At 41.6% G+C, this 22179-nt stretch overlaps 2 protein-coding genes and 1 long non-coding RNA gene across 3 annotated transcripts; all 3 read left to right on the forward strand.

Annotated features, from left to right (window-relative positions):
* Positions 1 to 7516: 7516 nt before the first annotated feature.
* On the forward strand, positions 7517 to 9632 carry LOC136355941 (uncharacterized). Its single transcript, XR_010740530.1, has 3 exons — positions 7517 to 7587; positions 7840 to 7948; positions 9465 to 9632. It is a non-coding gene; the product is annotated as an uncharacterized lncRNA (long non-coding RNA).
* A 7433-nt stretch (positions 9633 to 17065) lies between these two features.
* LOC112939278 (small polypeptide DEVIL 4) lies at positions 17066 to 17595 on the forward strand. The gene has a single exon (XM_026026150.2). It carries the CDS (start codon positions 17158 to 17160, stop codon positions 17281 to 17283), a length of 126 nt encoding a protein of 41 aa, XP_025881935.1. The 5' UTR covers positions 17066 to 17157; the 3' UTR covers positions 17284 to 17595.
* Positions 17596 to 19389: 1794 nt separating this feature from the next.
* LOC112939280 (small polypeptide DEVIL 4) lies at positions 19390 to 19857 on the forward strand. The gene has a single exon (XM_026026151.2). It carries the CDS (start codon positions 19557 to 19559, stop codon positions 19671 to 19673), a length of 117 nt encoding a protein of 38 aa, XP_025881936.1. The 5' UTR covers positions 19390 to 19556; the 3' UTR covers positions 19674 to 19857.
* Positions 19858 to 22179: the final 2322 nt, after the last annotated feature.

The following is a 22179-nucleotide window of genomic DNA, read 5'->3' on the forward strand; positions in this document are numbered from 1 at the left end:
CATAGGCATAGATGTTTTAAGGCTATTCACTATCCAATGCAAGTAGCCTGTGATGGCAGGCTTTTAACATTTTTGTTTTAGTCCCTAGTTTTTTATATTTCAACCCTTGTGGTATACTCTTATTACGAGATCAAACTTTTGCATACAGAACATGAATGATAAACAAATTACCTAAGCTAAAGGCCCACCTGTCAGCATATATTCTCTTTCTTCCTTCAACCTCTGGATTCCTTCCATTTCCCTCGCTTCCTCTTTCTTTCTTCCCCAGACCACGCCTTTTCACCTGGGGCGACCGTGTCTTGTAGATGTAACTCTGACACTTGTAAGGAAACTCCCGAGCCTTCAGCGTGGCGTCCGAACCTAGGTGGAGGTTGAGACCACAACCCTAAGGACACGCAATGTACACGGCCTGACAGGTAACGGATACAACAGCAAAGGTGAGGGTAGAAATATCTTGCTAAGTTACGAAGTAGTGTAAGAAGGGGCTAGGATAAGGAAAACGGAGGAAGGGTAAATTTACACATGTCTCCATCAACAAATTTGGTTTGTTGCATTCGAATCCAATGGGACAAGTTCTTACATATGGTTTTAAAATGAAAATGTCTGTACTCATATTTTCACATATTTTACAATAAAGCTATCTATGAAGATTACATTTTTAAATATGGTTTTGTTTTTCAAGTAGCTCTACCCAGAGCACGATATTTTAGGCAGCTTTTATAAGAGCCACTTTAATATGTTGATTAGAGATGACTTTTGAGAATATATTTTATTGGTACTTGTGAATTACTCCATCTATTTCATGCCGTAAGTCGTTTGATTTTTTTCCTAGTTAAACCTCTTTAAGTTTAAGTTTGACCAAATTTATAGAAAAATATAGTACTATTTTTGACACAAAACAAAGATATTATCAAACTATATTCAATGTTAGATTTAATGAAACTGATTTCATATTTTAGATGTTAAATTTTTTTATAAACTCGATCAAACTTAACAAAGTTTGATTAGGAAAAAAATTAAACGACTATGAAACGTAGGGAGTACTTGATAATGAGGTTTGTAAGATGACTATTGGTTAGCAATCAACGACGAGGCAAGATCAAATTAGTCAGGCAACAGTCCAGGCTCTGCCACAGACAATTTCTATTATTGATGGTTAACGACATCCGATCGATCCATATGAAATAGTTGGTCATCAGAAAATGATACTGTACGATGAGCACCACGCCATTATAACCAACTGTGGTTTTGAAGAGTGATGCTTTTCATGCTATATATTGCCCTCTTTGACCAGATTTAGATAAGTAATATAAGTAGCATTCATTAATCGATTTGTGATATTGGGAAGATGAAAAAGTTTGTGTTGGTTGGAGTATCTATGTTGAAGACACTATTGATGCATCGTACTCCCTCCGTCCCAAAAAAAACTCAATTCTTGGGTTTTCGTGTCTAACGTTTGACCATTCGTCTTATTTGAAAAAGTTATGAAAAAAATTAAAAAGATAACTCATTCATAAAGTATTATTTATGTTTTATCATCTAACAATAATGAAAATATTAATCATAAAAAAATTTCATATAAGATGGACGGTCAAACGTTGAACACTAAAACTTAAAAATTGAAATTAAGTCCTTTTTAGACGGAGGGAGTAGGTATGCCAGCGACGGAGCATGCATGCATATGAGAGATCGATATAGTCCGAGTACCGACTGAAGCTAGCGGTGGGTAGGTGTAGCCGATGTACGTGTGTCGTCTCCACCGCGCGGGCCAGCCAACAATGCCATTCCCATGCCTGCCCATTATGTTCATTCAATCATGCGACGACGATGCTGGCCTTGGCCGCGCGTGCGTGCGTGCGTACGTGCAGAGACGTACGACGAGTAGAAGCTGAGAGGGGTGATCGAGCGGCCATGGTGGAGGGGCCCGCAGGTGCACGTGTGGTGGTGGGCCCACCCCCACGTTCGGGTCTGAACCACGCGCGTACCCCTGCCTGCTCCCCCCCCCTCTTCTTTAATTAGCCTGAGTTGCTTCTTTTATTACTCTCTCTCTCTCTCTCTCTCTCTCTCCTCTGCAGCTTATACAAGTCCAAATTAGACGCGAGCGAGCAATCGAGCTTGGTGTTGAGTTGTACTCCTACTTGTTCCAGTGTATAAATGGAGGCCTGGCTTGGTTGGGAGACGATGGAGTCAATCAAGAAGAAGCTCTTGAGTTAAGCCAGCTATAGCTTCTTCTTCCTCTCTCGATCGCTACTCTTTCTCTCCGCTCCATTTCCTTCTTTGATCTCCATCAGGCTAATTAATTATACATATATAGAGAGATAGAGAGAAGAAGAAGAAGAAGAGGAGGAGAGATGAAGAAGCAGGAGAAGGAAGGAGGAGGAGGAGGAATAAGCAAGGTGGTGAGGGAGCACAAGGCCAGGCTCTACATCATCCGCCGCTGCGTCGTCATGCTCCTCTGCTGGCATGACTGATCCAATCCAATCCAATCCATCAACCAACCCATATGCAGCAATGCCACCTCATTCTAGCTAGTCCTGAATTCTTCATCAGTCGTCGTTTATCATTTTTTTCTCTTCTTCTTGTTGTAATTCTCTATCTTCTTCTTCTTCTGATCTTCAAGCCCGCTTATATCCATTAGCTCATTACCAAGCTTGTATATATGTCTATTTAGTCTTCTAACCAATGATATTATAGCAAGCTAGATATATAGCTTAATATTTAGCCACTATAGCGCTTACCTAGATTCTTTGCTCTTCGTCTGTTTTTGCCCCCCTTCGTTATTCCAATTTTGTTTTAATTTAATCTACTTTCATTTCTTCTCTTTCTTGCAACATTAATTACTGTTCCGTTCTGCACTGTCCATGTTGCATTGACGCGATACATTATGTTTCTCTTAATTACATCTTGGAAGAGAATATGTTATATATATGTAGGAGTACTTTTTGTAAGCAGTAAATGAATATACGAAAAGAAACAAAAAGCTGCATTATTATACCCTGAAGCTAGAGTACAACTGACCACCTAACATGGATGGCATGATGCAAACTGTATGCATGAGAGCATGACACTACATCAGTTGGCCTAATTTTCAAATTTTGCTTTTCATTGCCTAGATTTCATTGAATAACCTCACGTACGGCACGAATTCACTTTAATTTGCACGGGTGGACCGGCTGGTGATCTATCGATTATAGACATGATGGTGCATTGGCTCCATATGTAGTGGCAGTCTTCGACAAGAAAAAAACAGATAAATGAAGGAGAAAAGTCGCGGTACTCCTAGAAAAAGAACTGAAATTAAGGACGATTAATTATGTACTAATGATCAATCATCTCAGCTCGAAATACTATAGTATCTAGCAACCGCACAAGGACCAGAGCAGGACATCTGGTCTGGATAGGTTATAATCAAAACAGAACCGTTTTAATTATTTTCTTCTTAGGATGCGAGAAGTTGTAATCATGAAAATTTAACATGATAGAGCATCAATATTTAGCGAGGACTTACTCCATTCAAACAAAAATATTCAACTTCTAGCCAACTTTTAGCTATAAATCTGGACGTAGTCTATATCCAAATTCATAACTAGAACTTAGTTTTATCTGAGACGGAGTAGTGTGTATCTTTAAAACTACCCTAATCACTTGATCATCTTAACACATCTGGGTAGACAATTTCCTACATTTATAGGAAAGAGCTCTTTATTTTTCCCTTTATACAAAAAAAAAAGCTGGCTGCTTTTAGGCTATGTTCTTCCTCCAGTTTTTCCAACTCACCTCTCTCTTTTTCACATGCATGCTTTTCAAACTGCTAAACGGTATGTTTTTTTGTAAAATAAATTTTATATGAAAATTGTTTAAAAAATCATATTAATCTATTTTTTAAAAAAAGTTAATACTTAATTAATCATGCAATAATACGTATTTCGTTTTGTGTGCCAGGACCTCCCGAACACAGGCTTGGTTGTGTTCTTTTGGAGGGGTTTGGAACCCCTCCCCTCCGCATGCAAAACAGAGCAATAGATTAACGTATGATTAATTAAGTATTAGCTAAAATTAATTTAAAAATGGATTAATATAATTTTTTAAAACAACTTTCATATAGAAACTTTTCGTAAAACACACACCGTTTAGTAGTTTGAAAAGTGTGCACGCGGAAAACGAGGGAGAGGGGCTGGGAGAGGGGTGCCGAACACACCCTAATTGTTTAGTGAAATCTCTTACGTTCAAAAAAGAGTGAGCTTCTGCATGAACATACAAATTAAAACGGTGAACAAACAAATTAAAGCATCTAGGTATTACCATGCGAACATACAAATTAAAAATCTCTGATGTTTCTCCAGGTGAACATACAAATAGGTATTACCATGCGAACATACAAATTAAAAATCTCCGATGTTTCTCCAGGTGAACATACAAATTAAGGGTGTGTTTAGTTCACGCTAAAATTAGAAGTTTGGTTGAAATTAAAACGATGTGACGAAAAAATTAAAAGTTGGTGTGTGTAGAAAAGTTTCGATGTGATGAAAAAATTGAAAGTTTGAAAAAAAGTTTGGAACTAAGCTCGGCCTAAAGCATCTATGTATTAGCATCTCGTACGTAGTACTTCGGTATCACTATATGTTGGATGGCCAAAAACAGTGCTTGACTATAAACGTTATAAATGTACAATAATTGTCTTATCATGTGTGCGGCAGGACATTACTCAAGTATACCTAAAATTAATCCTAATTAATTAACCTATCCATGTAGACAGCTCGTACTAATAGATGAATTAATTTATGCAACTGAAGCTAAATAATATCAGCTTGCCTTGTCTGGTGGGTCATTCATTCTCAGCCAACCACACTATATTTTCCTGATCTAATAGGTCTTTGTTTTAATATTATCTAGGTAGGTATCATATAATTTTCAAGCATAAATTGAGGCAATATTTCCCAAATATTTTTTCTTGTACCCATGCATAAAAATAATATTTCCTTTCTTTATATACATCTTAATTTGCCGGTCTAACAATATGTGTTTCATCGGCAAGAAATGTTTGGGTGTTTGAATTAACAAATTAATATTTAGATATTTTTTAACTTATGTAATGATATTTTCTCAACTATATCCTAACACATTATGTAGTCCTGCTAGCACGACTTGTACATAGAGGTTCTTAAAGGCATAGATAAATAATATTTTCTGAAAAAAAAAATGGCATGGTTCAAGGGACACAACTCGGCATAGTATGGACCACCTAGCGGCAGTAGCTGGGCCTCATATAGCTTTCTGTGCTGGAATAAGTTCACTTGAGCTCCCCCAATTTATCGTCGAGTTTGAAATTTGTCCCTAAACCAAAGTACCATATACAATTGGGTATAATATATTTTTTAAAATTTTTACTTTTTTTATCTCGATTCTAATGGCACGTCAAATGTCATGTGGGACGAGGACCAAATCAAACCATCCACGTGGCATCACGTCGGCTGAAACAACTAAGGGACGCTTTGTATCTTGTATTTCAGTTAGGGATGAATTTCAAACCCGGCGACAAATTGGGGGACCCCAACTGAACTTAATCCTTCTGTGCTTGGGGAAGAGAGGCCCACTTGGGAGTTGGCTATGTCAGATTGAGGGAAGACAAATATGGACTCCAAACTAACATGGACTGGAATGGACCAGATTTTGGCCCATAGATATCTTCTATTTTATATAATTCTAGAATTTAGACATTTCCAGGAAATGATTTTGAGCTAAGAAAAAGTATACCAAATAAAGTCTTATAATTCTAGACACAGAGAAAAAAATCAATCGTTGCACTGATAGTATCATTTTAGATAGATTTTGTTTTATTCGAATTAAATGCCTTTTTTCCCCTATACGCTCTTTAAGCTTCACGAAAACAAAACCACAAAAGGTTTTCCGTTGATAAAAAAACCAAAAAAAATGAAATTTTATCTGAAAATAGTTTGGGATAATACAATGCAGTCATTTTTTATATCCCCATTATACACTCGTTTCAAAATTTCATATAGGTTTTGTAGGATTTCCTGTAGTTTATATATCATGAATTCCACAAGGCGGTGCTCCCAACAAATTGTGCATTAGACTTGTCTCGTGGAGTCTAATTAAGGGTCATTTGGCTACTCCAATCTTTGGGAGGCCATATATGAGCCTTTGAGGTTTAGTTCACTTCCAAGTCAGCTTCATATTTATTAATTAATTGGACTGCAAGTGGTTGTTATCAATTGTGCACTGCAACAAAGACCAAAATACATAGTATATCTGTAATAGTACGTGATCTGAGGGACACCACGAAATAAGCAACCATTTGTTTACTGTTTTTAAATCATTCACTGTCTGCTGGTACAAGAACAGCTACATGTCTGTACTCTGTACACATGATGAGTTAACTACATAGGCTTGTGAGTGACCAGTTGCATGCCTCATGTGGCCTATATTGTATTGATAGTCTAGTACCATAGCCAGGTATAGTGCCAATATTTATTTGGTTGTTCTTTATATAACAGCTCATCCTTGAGTCACCAACAAATGATGCTTAAATGCTTAATTACCAGAAAATCGTCTTACCAAAAGAGCCAATGTTATGGATTATACTATATATACTTTGTTCTTTTAAGCATACGACTTATTGATTTTTTTTTTTATTTTTCCTAAATGTAAGACTAGAGAGATAGCTACAACAGAGCAGCCAAGCAAGCCAGGATAGAACTGAGGATAGTAGCATTAACAATGTTGTTGTTATAGTCTGTCTATATTTCTCATAAAGTACTCTGGTGTATGCCACTTCTCTAATCTTTTTGGCAACTGGAAGTAAACCATCTGAATTCACCAAGTCACTTTTGTAACCTTGTCGACAGACAAACAACAGACGAGTCAAACACATGGAATGCCATTTCAACCGCTGTTATTAAGCAGATAAATACTGATGTTGCCGCTACTCCAAGATCGCCTGTCTGCTAATCTTGCCACCCTCCTCTGTATAATCTGTACTTCCTTTATGTAAGCGCCGGACTCGCAAGATGTCCTGTCGGCCACCCAGCCGATCTCACCAGAAATTCAGAAAAGCATCACTACATGTTGCTCGCACACCCGGCATGCCTGCATTCTCCTGCAATTTGCAGACATTTACTAGCATCCACAAGTGGTCGATCGATCACACACTCTTGCTTCAGTTCAGAGTTACAGCTAGCTTACAACATGTAAATGTATATTACCCAAAGATTCATCAATTCAAGAGGATTCCTGAGCTGAATATACGCATATGCAATATGCCCTATGCTTCCATGATGAGCAGCACGAGAGGAACATGAAAGGGGAGCACAGGCACGCATCCGCAAGCACATGTTTCCCCATGGAGCTACACATCTCGCTGTGGATTCAATTGCAAGTTGGCAAAAATATTCTTCTGGTCTTTACGAGGTGATCGGGAGATCAGTTTGTGGTGGTGATGGAAGAAAGCCCCGGAGATGAGGAGGTTAAATATGTAGGTGAAGGGAGCAAAAACCTAGTTTGGAGCATGCATGGAGCCAAGCCAAAAGGGCCAAGCTAGGGGGGCCATCTATATCACTGGAAGAGCAGGTTATGCATTTCTTCCTTTTCTATATATACCAAAATTGAATTTTCTTATGCTTTATATTACTTGATCTTATGCATGCAGCAGCTGTTTTCTGCAGCTACTTGAGCTTGTATATATATAATAATTGGCATGCTTTCCTTTGATCTTTATGCCCTTTCCTCACTATCATTGAGCTACTCTCTGTTTAGCTTGTTACATTATGCGATAATCATCTGAAAAGCGAACTTTTTTCTAATTTTGTTCCTTTGATTAAGGAATTTGGTTAGTTCAAGTCCCAAATGATGATTGGATCTAAAAAGAAAGACATCTATATATGTCTCATGATTGAGCTGAACTGGCCTCAACTTAGGTTCACAACTTCAGGTACCTCATCATAGATAAGATAATATATATTTCTTTTTGTGCCAATTTTCCTTTTTATATTGGTTCAGTTTGATATAATTCTGATGAACCCAAATAAGGTAATATGCATGACAGCTGGCATATTCAACGATATCAACAGTACTATAAATATAATACTGGACAATTCCCTTTTATTTTTATTAACAATTAATAAATACCACGATCAACGTACTATACACAGTCAGCATTATGTCCCACAACTCAATTTATATATGTAGTGTAATCACGTCTTCAAAAAGTTCTGAATAAATGATTGATGATGACAAGCCAATATTGCCAGGCAAAATTAATAGTGAAAATATATCCATCAATTCAATTAGTCATGGTTTCTAAAAGGTGAGCTTTAAAATACTATAATATTATGTTAGCCCCTGTCATAGAGTTAAAAGTTAAAATAATAACTAGTTACGATTAGGATTTTTTTTAGTTCTACTTAGAGGAAGACCAACACAAGGATACCCAAGAGGGACGCTATACATTATAGATCCCCCCCCCCCCCCAACCTTACCGGCTAAAACTACTCATCTATATAGGGTGAGCCATCCTTTTTTCATTATATTTGTCACATATGTGGAGACTGTAGCAAGCCAACCCAAGCCAAAGCAACCTTGTAGAGGCAACTAGCTAGAGCACACGAAAGAATTCTTTAGCACTGGTGATGGAGCTAGTTCGCGAGTTGGTCGAGCAGTAGCCCTAGCTCCGATCCACCGCTACGTTCACACTATTCTGTTGTTAGCAACACATGTAAAAATTGTAGATCACTAACAAACACTGTTCGTCACCTGGGCTCGACAATGCCACTGACTCTGCCACTAGTTAGCACTTGTACATGGTAGAAACCAAATGTCCAAAAGGTTCAAGGGATTGTGACTATGGATAAGTGTCAATTGTGGTTAGAGGAAATTTCGAATGCCTTGGTCAAATGTTATCTCTTGTTGTGGTCATCATTATTATTTTGGTTATCTAAAGAAGCCATCTACTCCTATGTATCTATATGTCTAGATCTTGTTCATTTTTGTCATATCTCAAGATATTGGATCAACCTAAGAGGTTATTGAGATATCATAATATAACAAATGATATCAGAGCCAAGGCCATATTGATCTGATTTGTGAGATGGTCGACATAACATTAGTAACATAATAAATCAAAGTGATACCTTTGAGGTTTCAGCGTGTGGAAACAGTAAATAACCAACGGGGATTGACCGTCACTATATATGGTGAGAAACCATACAAGACAACCATTGAAGACATAGTGGTGGTGAAGTGAAAAGTAATTCGTAAATTTTCTTAGTTTCTTGGTTGAGCTGAAGTACTTATTGGTAACAAAGGAGAGAGGATTTAATGAATAAAGTGTATGTTCAAATCTTGCTAATAAACCGATGTGCTCTAAAGCGACAAATCTGTTTCAATTGTACATGGAGTAAAGCACATCTTTGCATCATCTCAATGTCTTCAATAAACTTTACACATAGCTACGAAGGTTGCATGAGAAAATTCGATGATAAAGACAAGGGAATGCTATCTTCTGATGAGAAAGGCGACAGGATACATAATAGTGCAAGTTTAAAGCAATGAAGGGTGCAACCTCAATGGTGATGCAAAAAGATCGGCATGGTGTATTGCATCATTATTCATTCAGGTACTTCTTTGGAGAGGACATTAAATTAAGTTGTTATTTTCATAAATGTTTGATATATGATGAGATTTTTGGCAAAGGATATCGATCTATATACTGGCACATGGAATTGTTCACTTTTAGATTTGCAAGAAGTATATTTCCAACCACTAATATCACAATGATTACATTAGATTTGTATGATGGAGTATGCCACACATTAATTTGTGAGTATTCAGTATATAGTAGCGTGGAACCTATATATCCTTCTAACGTTGGTAGGGGCGCTGCCAGTTGATTGGGTCTCTTGATATGGCTAAATTTCAAGAAAAATTTGGAGAACATATGGTAAAAAAAAATCCAGAAAAAAACAAACTTTAAACATTATATCTGATTCTAGATGCTCCCAAACTTTAAATATTGTAGCTAGATTCTAGACTTCCAAAGAGAATTTGGCCTACACCATAATAAAGAAAAATAAGTAGAAGAAAGTTAAATAAATAAAATGGCAAGAGAGAGAAGAGGAAAAATATGAGTTTTAGCTTATCATAATAAAAAATCAGCTACATATGTTAAACCAAAATCGAACAAAGTAACTTCATCATGATAATATCCTATGTCTAAATGAAAAAAAAAAGAAGTGGTAGCAAGGACTGCATTAAGACCATTCAATTTGTTTTTGGATAAATACACTACTATAGGTCTAACAAAAATTTTAGCAATAAATTTTTCTAAAAATGAAAACAATAAAAGGAAACTAGATGTGTGGAAGTAGTAATAAGAAGTTGCTAGGATCGTTGAAGATATTTCCATAAATCAAAACAGTTGTCATGCATTATTCGTTCATTTTCAGTGACAAATGATGAACATAAATCGGTAATCTAAGATACATTTATTTTATGATATTCTATTACTCGCGTGTGAATAGGAGTAGCCTTTTTAGTGCTAGCTGAACGTAAAGTAATGGCTTTTGTGCAACGTCGAAAGGGTCCTGATGTAGTGGGATCGTTCGGATTGTTACAACCTCTAGCAGATGGTTTGAAATTGATTCTAAAAGAACCTATTTCACCAAGTAGTGCTAATTTCTCCCTTTTTAGAATGGCTCCAGTGGCTACATTTATGTTAAGTCTGGTCGCTTGGGCCTACACAAGCAAATTGTTGATAAAACTCCAAAATAGCTTTTTCTTTTTACTCAATCCTCTTCTTCTCCTATCTATTTTATGGAAATATATAGCCTCAACTTTTTCCCTAAAATGATTTTCACTAATCGGGATATATTATTAATCATTTGAGTTATTTATTACTGGTACGCCATAATGAATTAAGAAAAAAATATGATAATATATCTATTTTATTAGCGGTTTAAAAGAAAAATGCTAGAAAATAATCTCCGATGAAAAAACCTGAAACCCAACTCTAAAATTAACTTCCAAAATTTATTTTATTCCTCCAACAAATATGAGCTATAAAATAGTTGGCGCACCCATTTTCTAGTCAACATCTAAAGACGGTTTTCAAGTATCGTATTGATGACTATATCCGCATCTAATTGGACCAAAATATGGCTCTAACATAAATGTCACTTCCCCTTAATAATGATCTACTGCATATCATCCTACTGTACTGGTTACCATTTCCAACCATCACTTCTCCTTACTTTCTTATTTCGCATCGCACAATGTAGTTCTAGAGACACTAGTGGCTAAGATATGATGCCATCAAACATAGGGTGTATAGATTCAGTAAAAATCTAGATGTCATTCAAGTTGAGAGTGTGATTCCTTTAATATTAGGTCTCTAGATATATTTCAAATTGAAAAGCCAGATTTGTTAATTAGAAAAATCAGAAACTCGATATGAAAGCACTAGATTTCAAATTCAATGTTTGTTATGTTGAAGGTAAGGCTGTGTGATCTACAAAATAAATCGCAGCCCTAGCTAGTAGTTGAGAGTGTGAATGTTTTTTAGTTGAAACTTGGGCTAATTAATTAACTGAAACCACTAGATTGAATATTAATTGAAACTAGGACTGTGATTTATTTGATCTACAAATATTATTATTTTTACCACTCTGTAATATTTCTTGGTGGTTATTAATATTAATTATTGCCAATTGTATAGTCTATTTTTAATATATACTCTCTCTGTTTTAGTTTATAAGACATTTTGACTTTGGTCAAAGTCAAACTGCTTTAAGTGTGACTAAGTTTATAGAAAAAAGTAGTAATATTTTTAACACAAGACAAATTTATTATGAAAATATATTCAATTATTGATTTGATGAAACTAATTTACTATTATAAATATTACTATGTTTGTCTATAAACTAAGTCAAACTTAAAACAATTTGACTTTAACCAAAGTCAAAACGTCTTATAACCTGAAACGGAGGGAGTATTTTATTTCATGTTTCCATGCATCATCTTTTTTTTTTTTGCAATCTTTTGTAGATTGTCGTTGGGAGCTAGCTAGCGTGGCCACCCTAAAATGATTGTTGCTGCAGCCTTGCCACACGTACAGTACCACAAGTCAATAAACACATCCTTCCACCCCTACCTTCCTATCAAGGATGTGGCAGAAACCAGAAAGCTACGTAGCACTCGAATTGCATCATTGCATCACACCACACTGCACCACGCCTAAGTGCGGTGTATCCTGCAAGCTAGGTGGCTTCTGGTCGATCAGATATATTGATCTTGACATGAAATGCATGTCTAGCTAGTAGCTAGCTCGATCAATCCACACGATTGTATGGGGATCCCCTTGTCGGGACGACACATTAATTTGGGTCCTGTTTCCGACAGGTCGTCCACTAACACGTACAAATGGCAATCAGGATCTTGATTAGTACGTACTGCATCTGAACCAACACACAGCTATAGCTGCCTATCAAATGATCGATCGAACTAATCTTTTGTTATAGCTAGTTAATAACCTGCTGACGTTCGAACAAGATCACTAGCTTAACCGGTGGACGTTCGCGCTGAATATAAACCAGGCGAACGTATCTCTATTAATTGTCAGTGTAATTAACGGCCCGTTGGTAATGACAGTTAATTACGCCGTGATTAAATTATCAAAAGTTAGTGTACTTAGTGCTATAATTAACTGCGCGTGACACCGAGAGAATCTCGATCCACGTCATGGTCACATGCACCTGCACCACTGTACTCCCCCTTGACTAGATTAATGTCCTGCTCACTTGCATAAAACTAGCTAGGTAGCTGACCAACATGATCGACCGCTACACGCGGCCACCGGCAGACACGAAGCCGACACGACCACATGCACGCACCTGTGTACATACAACACACACACACACACACACACTTAACCCCAAGTTGGTTAGTTTGTTAACATCAGCTGTTGATCGCCATTGATCGCTATAGCAAAGCTTCTTCCTGTTGATTACATATATGTATGATTAGGGAGTAAACAGTGTTTATCGGGATGAGAAAGAGACAAAACGGACAGGGGTCATTAGCATCCCAAGACACACTGTGGCCCGTCTTTAATCTCCCTGTCTAGCCTCACAGGAGCCGGCCTTTGTCAAGTGATCACCTACACGTACGTACCACCAACTTGCTTACCCCGTAATTAGGTCGCTAGCTAGCTGTCAATGAAGTTTCAACAACATATTGGTGACTTGGATATAATCCTTAAGTTCTTACTTTTTTTTTGACAGACCATTTTTTTTACAGACATATAGTGAAAAATAAACCGTGATATCGATAAAAGGCATCTCAGTCTATTTTTCACTTCAAAACCATTTCAATGCACGATCACTTCGCCAGCGTCCTACCACCGACCGTCCTCCATGTTGGAGGTCCTGTATGTCATCGTCACTATGCACTAGTATGGCAATTTTTTCTATCGCCTGCACCGAAGCCCATTGCCATGGAGGAGAGTTGCCACCGTCAAGACCACACCGGTGAGCATGGCAGCAACTCCCTCCCAATAACACAAGCCACAACACTACTGTCGTCGCCACCATTAGCATGAGAGGAAAGGGGGGCGACGGCCACCTCGTCGCCACATTTAGTAGGCTCTGCAACCGCTCCTCACCCCTCCCCCACCTCTCTCGCCAATCGTCGCCGAGAACAGCCTCATCGGAAGACACCGGATCTGGGTGACCTAGCGTGTGAAGAGAGTAGCCATCATCACGGCTGCTCCTCCACGCCCACCGTCGTCGAAGACCACCATGCCAAGCCATTGTTGCCGCTCCTCCATGCATGTTGTCTCCCGGAGGTCACTGCGTTGAGAGCCAAATATGGGTTTGGAGGGTGCCAGTTTCTACATTGGGACCACCAGATCATTCATCCTTGACTCTGATGCTCCATCCACCACTGCTGCCTCCGCCCGTCTCTCCTCCACTCCACTATTTACTAGATTCGGCTAGGAATGGCCTAGATATAGGAGACACCTCTTCTCCCTTCCTGATCACCTCAACGCCTCATTTAGTGTAGCGTCCTTGGAGAAGAAAGAACCCCACTACCACCATCCTTGCAGTCGCATGGCTTGCTGATGGGTCGAATGAGAGGAGCAGAGGTAGGGCGCCAGTTCCTACATTGGGACCACCAGATCATTCATCCTTGACTCTGCTGCTCCATCCACCACTACTGCCTTCGTCTTGCGTTAGCCAGGCTGTCCTCCACCCGTCTCTCCTTCACTCCACTATTCGCTAGATTCGGTCAGGAATGGCCTAGATCTAGGAGACACCTCTTCTCCCTTCCTGATCACCTTGACACCTCATTTAGTGCAACGTCCTTGGAGAAAAAAGAACCCCACTGCCACCGTCCTTGCAGTCGTGTGGCTTGCCGATGGGTCGGATGAGAAGAGCAGAGGTAGGCAGCGGTGCTCAATGAGTCGTCTCGATCTGTATCGCCCATGGGGGCTAGACGAGAGATTAACCGAATAAGTTTTTAATCACTACACTAGATCAGGTCAGCACTGACGGGCTCAAACCCTCAACTTTGACGGGTTCAGCTCCCGGTCAGAGATTAGTGGTCATTGATGACTTGAGTCACCTGTGACGGGTGAAGACCCGTCAGAAGTAAGAGCCACCTCAAACGGCCCCCAACTAAAACCCGTCACAGGTGAGAGTCACCTCTGACTGGTCCTAACCAAAACCCGTCACAGGTGAGAGTCACCTCAAACGGCCCAACTAATTGGGACCGTCACTGGTGTGAAAAAAAAGGGGGGAAAAAAGAAGAGAAACACCGTCCTCCTAGGTTACCATCACATTCATTTCGTCCGATTGCATTTGGCATTCACAAATCAAAAAAATCGTTGCAATTCTTCTTTGTTCCATCGCAGTTGTCCCAATCACAAAACAAAATCACAAGAATCTCAATCACCATAGGACTCAGAATCAACAATCACAGTAGCAACAATTGGAACAATATAAACAGCACAAGACACAATACATGGGTGAAAGAGGACTTGCTGGCAATGGATCTGAGCTCGTACATGGATGGAGGCGGCGGATCTGGCGTCAAGAAGGTGAAGGAGGCGGCGACCGGCGAAGGAGCTCGGACGGTGAAGGAGGCAGCAGTCGGAGCCCGGGGGTTCCAGATCCGGTGGTCCCGAACCACCTGGAGACCAGATTTGGCACCCACCACCTCAAGGCGACCACCGGCGACCACCACCGATCCTCATGGACGAAGAAGATCCGCCGGAGATCTCCCGCATCCGGCAGGGGCGGGAGGGAGGCGCGGTGGCGCGGGGGCGGCCGACGACGGGAGGGGAGGCGTCGGTGGCGTTGGTGGCTAGGAGGCGGGGGGAGGCGCCGGCGGAGCTGGAGGTGTAGGTGGCGGCCGGCTAGCGCAGGCGGAGGCAGAGGCACGGCTGGAGGCGTCGCTGGCAGAGGTGGCGGAGGTGGAGACCGCCACCGCCGTCGGGCCTCGGCCGCCTCCCCTCCCGCCGTCGGCCGCCACCGCGCCACGGCTCCAGATCCGTCATCCGCCACCGCGCCTCCCCTCGCCTCTGCCGGATCTGGCGGCCGGACCGCCGCTGCGCCTCCCCTCTCGCCCCTGCCGGATCTGGCGGCCGGGCCACCGCCGCCGCCCCCACGCCTCCCCTCCCGCCACTGCCGGATTTGGCGGCTGGGCCGCCGCCGCCCCAGCCGGCCCGGCGCCGCCGCGCCTCCCCTCGCCACGGCACAGAGAAAGAGAGGAGAGATAGAGAAGAAGTGGAAGAGATAGAGGAGAAGTGGAGAAGAGGGAGCCGGCCGGCCTTATCTCCTCATGTGGGCCCCGCTGGAGAGAGGAGACATATATATACAGTGGCAGAAGTCATCTCAAACGGGCCGGGACTTAAAGCCGTTTGAGGTGAGTAAACCTCACCTCTGACGGGCTGTCCGGCTGCGACCCGTCACAGGTAATTAGTCACCTATGACGGGTTAGGACTTAAACCCGTTTGAGGTGAGGTAACCTCACCTGTGACGGGTTCTATTTTCAACCCATCACAGGTGACTAGTTACCTGTGACGGGTCGCAGCCGGATGCCTCACTGATGACGGTATCCCGTATGACCCGTCAGAGGTGACGGTCATCAGTGACTATTTCGTTTGCTCGTCACATGTATCCCGTTAGAGATGTGAGGATATGGTGTAGTGAATGGTCACCACTGCCCTACACCCCCTTCCAAACCTTATCATCATGCATGGGAAGATTGAGCATGTATTAGGGTTGAAAAATTGCTTAGGACAGTACCACTATCATGGTTCGGGGGAAAAAAAGATGGCGGACCACTGTGTGGGACTACAGCGTGGAGTCTGGATGGACAAACATGATACTCCTAGAAGTTCCGCCATTGCACACGTGGCGTGATATGAACAGGGAGATTCAATTTTTCCTTCCGCGCTCATCATAAATAGCAGCAGCTAATAAACTGGCCTGTAACCCGCGCATTTCGCACCCATGCATGGACCGATGGAGGAGAGAGTCCATCCCTATCCTGTCCAAGTCACCCAATCATCATCATCAAACGCCAACCAACAGCACCCGCGGCGGTACAAATACAAGTGGCCCTAGCCTGGCCCCTGCACCGCCGGGGCCGGACGCGACCGTGCATGCAGGCCGCGGCAGACCGCACGAGAGGCCGCGGCAGCGACCCTTCACCACCACCACCACCCCGCGGTCCACCCCCACCACCACCGCCGCACCGCGCACGCCTTCGCCTTGGCCTTGGCCCCCCCGAGTCCCCGACACATTTTCCATGGCGCAGAGAGCCGCGGCCCCCCCGCCCCGCGGCCGCACGCACGCACGCGTGCACGGCTCTCTGCGACCCGCGAACCACCAGTCCGCACCACCGGCTGCGTCTGCAGTGCTGTGCGCCTGTGCGGTGCGGTCCCCTGAGGCAGGCGGAATCCACCGTCTCACTGCGCGCCCTGCCCCGCCTGCCACCAGTCCACCACCCGCTTCCCCTATATATCGTATCCCATTCCACCATCGGAGGCAACCAGACTCAGCTCACCATTGCCCATCAGCACAACAAACACACACACACACACAACACACAGAGTAAAATCAGTAAGGAGGAGAAACGAGGATGAAGCTTGTGGGGAGCGAGAGGAGGCAGAGGGGAGGAGGCTTCGGGAGGGCCATCAAGCAGCAGAGGGCGAGGCTCTACATCATCCAGCGCTGCGTCGTCATGCTCCTCCGCTGGCAAGACTGATCCCCACCAACTCGATCCTCCAAATCCATCCCTCGATCCTCCTCGGTCGGTCGGTTCGTTGCCTCGTTGGTTGGGTCGCTCCTTCGCGGAAAGTTTTGGTTCTTTTTTGGTTGTGTGCTGTGCCAGAATGGTGTCGGCCGTTTGTACATAGAGGCCAACAAAAAAAAATGGTACAAGTAGCAGTAGCAGTAGCAGAAGTAGGATTTTAGTTCTAGTGTTCGCGAGTGTGTGCATTGTACAATCACCATGTCACTACTGTCGAATGCAAATACGATGAACCAAGTGAGAACATATGATTCCATCGCCTGAAAACTTGCTCCTTTTGGTTTCTTGGTTGCTCCGGATGTTCGTCCCAAAAATCGATTGATTCTTTTGCAGGGGCGGAATCGGGGTCAAGAGGATCCCCTTTCACAGATTCTGCTATTATTGGAACCACATCAGAACTCCAATTCGACTGTCATGCTGTAAAATGCAGATAGTGTACAGCTCTTCCATTCTGAAGGTCTCATAGGCATTTCATCAGCCACTCCTACCTCTGAAGAAATAAACAGGGGATCTGCGGAGAATCACCAAGAAATGCTTTTTGATGATTGTCTCCACCATCTTCAAGCCTTTATTTTGTGAAATTGTAAATGGATGTGATGTAATGCCAATATTGGATGATGAATCGATGTCCTGTTGGTCTACTGTCACCCTGCTGAGTCCCCCCACCTTACTGTGCTGGTGATAATGAAAGTGGCAGTGGCAGTTGCCTTTTGACTTGTCAATGTTGAATCCATTTCATTTCATCTCAAGCAAACTCAATCCAATTGAAGCTTAATTAGGCTCATCGATCTCACTGGTTGCTGCAATATCTAATAGTGTACACTCAGCTTTTTTGACCTTTCATTATTTCCAGACCTTCGAACATACATTTTGTTTTGAATCAGTTGTTTTGTTTATGGAATTATGAATTTAAATTTTAAATAATGAATGATCATTCTATTGGATATCTTTGTTTTTATGCAGACAACTATTTGTGTTGGCTTGATACTGGAATCAAATTGATTTTATTAAACCAGAAGGAAAACTTGAAGAGGATATGTTCCCGAGCTGCCTCCCCGAATAAAATACTGCTAATTGGAATTTGTCCAGTGAGGAAAAATAAATGTAGAAATCTTGACTTTGTGAGCGTCTTTAAAACTACTGTTACAACAGCCTGCTTGAGAACTAGTATTTGTTTGATTTACTGATCATCACTTTTTCGGGCATTCTTTGAAGCAATATAATAGAGGCTAAAAAAGTACACACTTACATTTTCCTTTTCTGAGATTGTAGGCATTTAACTAGCAAAAACAATGGAGGCGACAATAGCAAAGCTTGCACTGAAAACATGTCCAGAAAATATATTTTATTTTCCGAATACCAATTAATTTGTGAACTTCCATAGGGAAGAAGGCACTATAAAAATGTTGGAATGTCGGCCACACCAATCCTATGGAAGCAAAACATGACATAATCTATCAACTTGTTCAGCCCTGCCACTCAGAAATCAAAGAACTTCATGGCAAGCAAAGTGCGAAGCTAGGCAAGTTTGTCTGCTTGATCTGCCAAACTGTGTGCTAGTGCTAATCCATTTCTATATACTATTATCTATACCAACCCTGGGGACAGAGATACACAGCTGTTCATGTTCTTGATCAGGCACCAAACCAAGGCCTCGAGGAAACACAGGCAAAAAAAAAAAAACATTTTAGCTGTAATCAGATCTCAACACATGCAACCTGAAATTAAGCCATCGACGACCGCTCGAGATCGCGGCGGTCAGGCGCACGGGAGGGCCATTCCGGGCTGTCCGGCAAGCCGCAATTAGTTTTTCGCAGAGATCAAGCTTGACCCTTTGCAGTAAACTAATGTGGCCGAAGGCTGGACTGGAGAGCCTTGGGGATTTTTGATTATTGTATGGTGAGAGCAGGCAGGATCACATGATCAGATGGACAGTTTGCTACTAGTTTTTCACTCCCATGTCTGATGGTGAAAGTACATGGAGGTGTGGCTTGCCAGTTATGCCATGATGCAAGTGGCTCTATGTGTGTATACATATTCTTTTTGAGGCCTGTTGCTGATCATCTCCATCTACCTGCTGATCCTGCCTATATAAACCCCCTTGCAGTCTGCTGAGCCAAGCACACCAACAGCAAGTGTTCTTTTTTGAGCTTTACAAGCTTTTTCCCACCTTATTACGTGAAGAAAGTTCAGAGTTCAAGAGTGAGCATTTCAGACAAATTCTCAGGATGAAGCTTGGGAGCCAAAGAAGGAGAGGAGGATTCAGCAAGTCCCTGAAGGAGCAAAGATCAAGGCTCTACATCATTTCGCGATGCGTTGTTATGCTGCTCCGATGGCATGACTGACAAGAAGCATTTTTTTTGCTAGCTCAGATTTTCCTCTTCTCTAGTTCTTCTGTTGTTTTTTTTTCTTCCGTTACCAGAATGGTAGGGGACATTGTATAGATACAGATCCTTGTAGCAGCTGTGGTATGAAATGATCGACAATTTCAAAAAAAAATTCGTCACTTTGCTCTCCTGTTGCAATTAATTTGGTGTGCACGATTCTTCTCCGAAAGGCTTTGTCAATCTCACACAACAGTTTCTTGCCTGAACTAGTTCTCTGTTCAACACACCTTATCAGTCATACAGCACAGATATATTCAGATGCTAAATTGGTTAGATGACCGGTGCCTGAAAAAATGGAACCCTACGTTGCATTTGCTGCCGCAAATGTGGTGTTTTGTACTTCGTTAATTAACCATGTTTGCCAAAAAAATCAGCTGTATTGATGAAGTTCACTCATTAATCTATTAAGGTAAAGTGCCTTAGAACAATACCTGAAATCCTGAAAAAGGACCCCTTCATCTCAAAATTATCTTTTTCCTGCCTGATGGATGCTTAGCATGTACTCAATTTTCAGCTTTGACCCCCTTTAATTGTGCCCTCAATTTTTTGTCTAGCTGTCTATGCGACAGTTGCTATCAACTTAAGGTAATGGACTCTTACACTACAAGTAGTACTGAGCTTGACCTCTGACCGTTCCGTGGCGTACTCCTTTTTAGCCCCTTGGAACAAAAGGATTTTTTAGGGAATTTTATGAGATTTAAATTCTATAGGAATTCCTTAATAGGTCGTTAACCCCGATTGGGTGAGGTTATTTTTATTCCTTAATAGGTCGTTAACCCCGATTGGGTGAGGTTATTTTTGTTGTTTTCCGTACGGTGAGGGTGAGGGAGGGCTTTCTCCCCGTGTTTTCCTCCTTTCTTAATGAAATGATATGCAACTCTATTACGTATTTGAGAAAAGAAATCCTATTATACTTTTCTTATATGGTCCTTTGAAAAGATTGGATATGAATGAATTTACATATGGTCCTTAATAAAGGATTGGATATGAATGGATTTTATGAATTTTTACATGGTCTTTTGAAACAAAGTATTGGATACAAATGAATTTTATGAAATTCCTAAGGAATACTTCAACCCACGGAAAATTTGAAGGATATTTAACTTGAGATCTAACCTCATAGAAACTTTCTTTCAATTTTTATCTATCCTTAAACTCTCATGTTGCTCTTGCGCTCCATCCAAATTACCATTTCTATATTGTATTCTACAATCTTTTGCCTTACAGCTGCATTTCTATCAAAATTCTTCATTTTTCGTATCGTTGTCTTTTGTCATTCAAGTTGTCCAAAGATGCCTTATTTTTTAAGAAAGCGCAGGAGGACTGCCATTTGATTATGTTAGCGGCTAAAAAACACATTTGACATTTGTTGTCCTTGCTACTAATTGCGAGTCTGGATATGACGTTTCTAGCCGTGATCCAAGCTCACGCTTCTTCTTCGCTTTTCCGAAAACTTTTTTCGGGAATACGTAAGGAGCGCATTTTTTCCATTAAGAGAAATAAAAGTTATTTACATTTTAAAGAAAAAAACAGCACGGGACTGATACAGGATAATAACAGACAATCCTAGGTCTATCTCTCGCACTGATTTTGGCGACCAAACTCCCTCCTGAATTGTAGCGCAGGGATTGTCGGGTTTGCTTTACGCCAAAGAGAGGCTTCGTCCACCATCCCTCTAGCCACATCCATCCAAGATCTATACTGCTGATTGAAGATCTGACCGTTCCGTTCCTTCCATATTGTCCATGCTATCAACGTCACCACCGTGTCGAAGCCTCGACGATGTGACTCACTTAGCACCATTCTGCTATCGCACATCCATTGGTGAAAAGAAGCTTCATTCACCAGAGCGTTCAGCTTATCGGTGCGATCGTTTCGACATGCCGTGACACTAGAGCGTTCAGCTCTTCCCTGATTTTCAGTGGCATAACCCTAAAAAGAACGAATAGGACGAGTTGAATTCGCATAGCAATGCTGGCAAAGCGGCACAATGTGCGGGATAAAAGGACCGATCTCATTCAGAGATAGTCGAATAGGCAGCACGGTATCTTCTGCACTGATCACTGATGGAAACAGTACAAAAAAAAAACATCACTCTGTCCCTGAAGTATGCATAAAAAGCAAAAATATTTTCGTGGATCCATGTAGGCTCACACCACGCTCATTGCCAAGTCGATATCCACATTTGCACAAAAAAAAGAAGGCGTCAGCAGAAAGTCCCCCCAAAATTAGGAGGCCGAATCAGCAAGCACCAAGCAGGAGACAGAGCCGAGACAACGATGACTCACTCGTGCACTGGTGATATGCTGAGATGTGATCCAAACTTTCCAATCAGAAACCAGAATTAGACGATGACTCTTCTTCGCAAAGCAAAAGGGCCGACAGCTGGTGTTCGTACACCAAAACAGTACGACGCATCGATCCATGTAAAAACCCCCATTGGAGGCGCGGCCAAAACCGGGCA

This window comes from Oryza sativa, chromosome 1, assembly GCF_034140825.1.
Source record: "Oryza sativa Japonica Group chromosome 1, ASM3414082v1".
NCBI classification, from domain to species: domain Eukaryota; kingdom Viridiplantae; phylum Streptophyta; class Magnoliopsida; order Poales; family Poaceae; genus Oryza; species Oryza sativa.